Raw genomic sequence first — 6797 nt, forward strand, 5'->3', positions numbered from 1 at the left:
CACATGAGAATATATTTTGTCAACAAATAATGTTTATCTGTGTATTTGGATAACGTTATCTTGTTAATTACAATTCTATGTTCAAACACACTGGCAATGAGTGAGTGAGTATGGTTTTGCGCCGCTTTCAGCAATATTCCAGCAATATCACGGCGGGGAACACCAGAAAATGGGCTTCACATATTGTACCCATGTCGGGAAGCGAACCCTGGTTTTCGGCGTGACGAGCCAACGCTTTAATCACTAGACTACCCGACCGCCCCCACTCTGGCAATGACAAGCTCACTGCAAAACACAATCCATATATAAAAGCTTACAAGGATGAAATGACGGACCTAGAAGAAACCGCCCTCCATACATCATCTATCACCCCCCTCTGCTGGTTTAGGAAAGTCGAGGACACCTTTGTCATTCTCCAACCTGACCATGACCCCAAAACCATCCTCAACCACCTGAATGCCCAACACCCCAGGATGCAGTTCACTATGGAACAAGAAGCTGACAGACAACTACCATTCCTAGATGTAAGAGTACAGAAAGACAACGATAACAAACTCCACACCAGTGTCTGCAGTAAACCAACCCATACTGATCAGTTTCTGCACAATTCCTCTAACCATCCACCACAAATCAAGAGAGGAATTATCGCCACCTTAGCCCGACGTCCCGCAACATCTGTTCCACGCCACAACAGCTACAAACGGAACTCAACCACCTCCGCCATGTCTTCACTAACTTCAACAAGTATCCTACCAGCCTAGTTGAACAAACAATCAACATCATGCTCAGCCCCAGAGAGCGGCCTCCTCGACAACAGACACCCCCGTTTGTCATCAGTCTTCCCTACATAGGAACAGCCAGCCACCAGATCCGCAGACTGCTCAAACACCACGCCAACATTGAAACAGTATTCCAGAGAGGAAGGACAATCCAGAACATCCTCAGTGCCAATGGCAGGCCCTCTACATAAAAAAAAGAAGACCTAGTTGGTGCCGTATATCAAATACAATGTGACTGTGGCGACTCCTATGTAGGGGAAACATCTAGGCCCCCACCCATTAGAATAAAACAACACAAGACCTCGGTACAAAAAAATGACTCTAAATCAGCCAACTCCGACCACACCCAAACCCACCCCGACCACAACATCCAGTGGAACAACATCAAGTTCCTGGCCAACAATCAGTCAGACTACAAAATCAGGAAACTCCTAGAAGCCATCTACATCAAAGGATCCAGTCAGCAATGAACAGAGATCAAGGCTACTACATCCCGCCTGCTTACCATCACCTAATTGCTAAACCCCTATGTCCATCCAATTAATTCGCTGGCTTCCAATCATCCCAATCAGCTTCCGTGGTTGTTTACCCTGTCCCATTGTCATCCACTGGCTTCCTATTATCTTAATCATTCTCTGTGTCCATCAATCAACTTACTGTATAAACATTGATGTAAATAAGTATATATACCTACGTTGTTTGGTACTATCCATCCTACCAAATAATTAAAAAACTCCCCCCTAAACCCTTCCAGGCACTACTTAAACTATACAATCTCATCTATCAAAACGGACAAGTACCTACTCCCTGGAAACAGGCCTTAATCATACCAATCCCTAAACCTAATAAACCAGCTAATCAGGCTAACTCCTATAGACCAATTTCCTTAATTTCAAACTTATGTAAAGTAATGGAATCTATGGCTAAAAACAGACTACAACATTACCTAACTCAAAATAACATCATAAACCCAGATCAAAGTGGTTTCACTCCTGGCCGCTCAACCTTAGATAACCTCGCCCGTTTATAGCAGGACATTTAAACAGGACAACTCAGCAAACAATATACTACAGGCATCTTCTTAGACTTCTCCAAAGCTTTCGACATGGTATGGCACGACGGGCTAATACAAAAGCTAAAAAAAATAGGACTCAAAGGTCAAACAATAAACTACATCCAGGACTTTCTAAACAATCGTAAAGTAACCGTGGGTATAGACCAAACGCTATCGGACCAATGTCCCCTAGAAAATGGCACTCCCCAGGGCACACTCTTCAATATAATGATAAATGATCTATTCGAGGGCCTATCCCCTAAAATAAACACATCTAAATTCGCGGATGATGGAGCCCTCTGGATTCGCACAAAAAGCATTAAAATGGCCCAAAACCTACTTCAAAAATCTCTAAAACAAAATACAGCAATCGGCTGACAAATGGGGCTTCTCCCTTAACTCGGAAAAAAACTACAGGAATAGTATTTAAACACAAAAACATGAAACCCGCCTCCCCAAAACTCCAGCTAAACAACAAACCAATCCAATTCCTAAAACAACCAAATTCTTAGGACTAATTTTCGATGAACATCTCTCCTGGGACGCTCACATAAATAATCTAATAACTAAATGTAGCAAAGATCTAAAAACGCTAAGGTGCCTTACTGGCTCAAACTGGGGGGCCTCAAAAGACACCCTCCTCTCACTCTATATATTACTAATTAGATCTAAAATAGACTACGGATGTGCCATATACGTCATCCTAAACCAATCCCTAAGCAAAAAACTAGACTCAATCCAATAGCAGGCTCTAAAACTAATAACACGCACTCAACATGGCACCTCATACACTTCACTCCAGGCCTTAACAGGAGAAATGCCACTAAATCTACGTAGGGAACAATTAACTCTAAATTTCTGGGCCGCGTCTCAATCCAACCCTCTAATTCAAAACCTAATAAACAAAAATATCAGCCCCCAAAACCAAGCCCTAGCTCGAAAACACCCTCTACTTACTCCAATATCCCAAAGAATAATCAATTACTTAAATGAACACCAAATAAACAATCTTAAACAAAACTGTAAAAAATCAAATATCTTCACCCCAAAACTTAAAACACCCAAAATAGACATAACACTAGCTAGCACAATAAATAAACAAACCGATGCAAACATAGCAAAAAACACCACACTAGCATACATACATGAAAATTGGCCAAATTGGTGTCACATTTACACAGACGGATCCTCAGATCCGATCTCCAAACACACAGGTTTCGGAGTCCATATCACACAACCGACTAAAGCCACACAATCCTACCGACTCCCAAACAATCAATCAATATTCACGGCCGAACTAATGGGCATGGCCTCAGCCCTTCATGATCAACAATCTAAAAAACAACAAAAAATCTTAATACTTACCGACTCGCTCAGTGGACTACAAGCCCTCCAAAATAAAAACACCAAAAACCGCCCTGAACTAATAAATCAAATACTAAAAAGCTCAAACGATTTAACTAAGGCAGGCAAACAAATAGCATTCATTTGGATCCCCGCCCACGTAGGAATATACGGCAATGAAAACGCCGATAAAGCACAAAATCAAAAAAACACCAAATCAAAAGGTTCTAAAAAAAACCCTCACCAAACCAAAAATTCTACATCCGTCCAAAAAATCGATAGAGTAATCTCTAAACTCCAAACAGGACATACCAACCTAAATAACAACCTCAAAATAAAATAAAAACACGCAACAGGAACCTGCCCACATTGCAAACAACAAGAAACCCCAGAACACGTACTCATACACTGCATCCACTACCTAACACACCGAACTACACTACAAACCACCCTAAATCTAAATAAGGCTCTTACTCTAGAAGCAATCCTAAATCCACGAAATAAAATAGAAAAATTTAAAGCCTTAGGCGTATACTTAATCAAATCAGGACTAATAAATCGCATTTAAAACCCCAATAAACTACCAAAACCAAACCACATAATCAAACTAAAAAACTTCCATACTCAACTCCCTTAGTTCGCCCCCCAGCCCTCTTGGCATTTTTTCCAAATCTCAAAATTTCCAAATTCTATATAAGCAACCACTAAAACACCCCTACTGGATTGCCAAACAACTTTTTCCCCTTTTCGGAAACACATTAGATGGCCTGGCTGGGCCCGTGTGTGAAATACGCTGCAGTCGGAAAGCGAACGTAAAATCTCCAATATAAGTAAGTAAGTAAGCACTATCCATCACTTGCTTGGTCAAGGTGTTAAAATTTAGGATCTACACCGAAACGTCGCACTAATTGTAATAAAGAAGTTGTTCATCCATAGAACTTGTCTTTCTTCATCACACCAACTTCTAAATGCCACTGAAAGAAGTTAATGGTGTCACGAAACGATCGACATTTCTCTTCTGATTTAATTGCATTGTGATTAAATTTCACCAAGACCCCAAACATAATTTTGATATAACGATTGTAACAGCAGAAGATTGACGAGTGAAAGAGACAGGTTAACTGAGGAATGTCACCATTAACTTTATTACACAGTTTTTATAAACATGTTTATGTTCAAATCGAATACTCTGTTCCTTTTGGGACTTAAACATAAAGCTTAAGCACCAGTTTATACCTCAACATATTTTTACAGTGTATTAATGTGGTAATATCGTTTGGACACGACCCTTAACATTTCATTATTGCAGCAGATAGCAGAGCAAAACACGATGCAGTTGATATATAATATAATAGATTTGGTGAGGTGAGGTGAAATTGGGTTTAACGTCGCGTCCAAAATTATTGCACTTATATAGCGACGTGCATGTACGTGTGTGTGTTTGTGTGGCTGCTTGTACTAGTCCGGACTGATGCCGATTTATAGTGCTAGCCCACTGAGATACCATGCTGCAGTTTAACATGAATACCCCACTCAGACACAGTATACTGACTCCGAGCCGACCAGTCCTTGTTTTAGCCCCTTAATGCCGACCGCCAGACAGGGTAACAACAAGTACCATTTTTTAACGTCTTTTGGTATGACGCGGCCGGGGATCGAACCCCGGACCTTCCGCTCTCCGGGCGGATGCTCTACCACTCGACCACGGAGGCGGTTATAAAAGATTTGAAAGTGATACTTAAACAGTTAATTTGAATCTGAAGGGTATTATGTTCAAGTGGTTTCTGTGATTATGTTTATGCGTGTACACGTACATGTAACTGAGAGTATTGATTCAAGGTACATGTACCTTTCACTGCTATCATTAACTTACCATAGACAAACACTTGGAAGGGTAATATATGTAATAAAATCCTTTTCATTTACGAGGAGGAAGACAAAGACAAAAACTATCACTATTGTCATAATATTATGTGATAACATCAAATTTTATAATGGTGTAAAACACTTTTGGCAATGCTAAATCTGCCCTTGAAATGTCGTATAATACAGGGCCGGTAACGGACCGTGGTCTCGTGGAAAGAGCGTCAGTCTGTCTGGAGAGCAGAACGGGAACACTTCTTACTGAAAGACTTTGAAAGATGGTACTTGTTGTCGGCATGGTAACCTCAGTGGGCTAGCATTATTAAACCGACATTAGTTATGACGAGTACAAACAGTTCTACTAAACCGTTCACTATTAGTTTACTATTTATAGAAGAAGTGTGTCTTGAACGCAGCATGGCCACATATCTACACTATTCTTTCATGTCATGAGAAAATATATTTCTGTATTTCTCGATTTTACACTTTTCCCTTTCGTCTGGAAATGTAATTATTTTTCATTTGTTATTGCTACTTTTTAATAATGATAAGGATGAAGCTCTAGGAAATCTTGCAGGGAAAGCTGCATCTGCACTTCATGGTATATTAAGAAGTAAAACTATTTATCCAAATCATGAATAAACCTGCCGCAATTCCACCCACTCTAAGTGTTGTTTTCTGATCGAATGTTGATGATTTTGAGTAACGATATGTGGTGTTTGTTCAATTACTGAACGTGGTTGAGATGTTACTTCTGTGTTTGGCTGAATTACAGCATATGGCTGTGGTTTGACTATTCCCGTCTCACCCGTGCTTGGGTGAGTTATTAAGACAGTGTTAATATCTGAATTGATACCTAGTGTTCGTTTATCAGTAGTAATTACAACTGTATTTTTATAACCTGCTACTTGAACAAACAGTTCCATGTTACTCGGTGTCATATACAGACCTGTCCCCAAAACATAGTCTACTTTACCACCAGCATACTGTAGAACATCTTGATATGGGTTGTCGGCCGAAGGTGGATCAACAGGTGACGAAATAGCAGCCTCTACGTTTCAGCAAACTGCTTTTGTGCAACAAATGCTGCGAATCCACCAATGATGTGTGTACGTGTTTGCGCCTGAGCCCCAACAACAGCCCACACATAAGTTCTGACTGAGTCATTAAGTCTTTCAATACCGGGGTGAGTAATAACTTCTGATTTATTTAAAATGAATTCCAAGCATTTTCAGCATCTTGTGGTTGCTCAAACCGTTGAACAGTGAATACAACTCCACCCTCAAAGTTCCTATGCCCATCTCTCCACTCGTTACTCGAGTGAGCAATGTCCTATCGAAGCCAACCACCTTTCAATAAACTATTGCTGACTTCTTGAACAGAGCGTGTGCCACTGTATGGGATACCTTGACCATGATTAACTCCATGCAGACGCCAAACTATGTGTTGAAATAGCAACTTCACCACACATATGTCCATATGCCCGCACACACACACAGGGTCTGACAGTACCGATTCAACATATTGTTGATGTGAAATTCGTCATTATCAATAAATAAGACAAACTGAATAGGTTATTACAGACAGGTGTTCAAAAGTCCCAATGGCCGTGGATACACGTTACGTGTTTTATGTCATGTTCATGTCGTCATTTATGTCAAGTAGGCTGGCACATTCTTGGTATCAAAAATCGTGTATATGCTCAAACAGGTTTTGTTTTCACATTGTCAATTCAAATTGAAGGAACATTATCACTG

The 6797-nt window shown here is 40.4% G+C and overlaps 1 protein-coding gene across 1 annotated transcript; it reads left to right on the forward strand.

Annotated features, from left to right (window-relative positions):
* The first annotated feature begins 326 nt into the window (after window positions 1-326).
* On the forward strand, window positions 327-970 carry LOC125380945. Its single transcript, XM_048396719.1, has 2 exons — window positions 327-524; window positions 695-970. The coding sequence occupies exons 1-2, from the start codon at window positions 327-329 to the stop codon at window positions 968-970; spliced, it is 474 nt and encodes a 157-aa protein (XP_048252676.1).
* The last annotated feature ends 5827 nt before the right edge of the window (window positions 971-6797 follow it).

This window comes from Haliotis rufescens, unplaced genomic scaffold (genome assembly GCF_023055435.1).
Source record: "Haliotis rufescens isolate VD_foot unplaced genomic scaffold, xgHalRufe1.0.p SCAF_16, whole genome shotgun sequence".
In the NCBI taxonomy this organism is placed as follows: domain Eukaryota; kingdom Metazoa; phylum Mollusca; class Gastropoda; order Lepetellida; family Haliotidae; genus Haliotis; species Haliotis rufescens.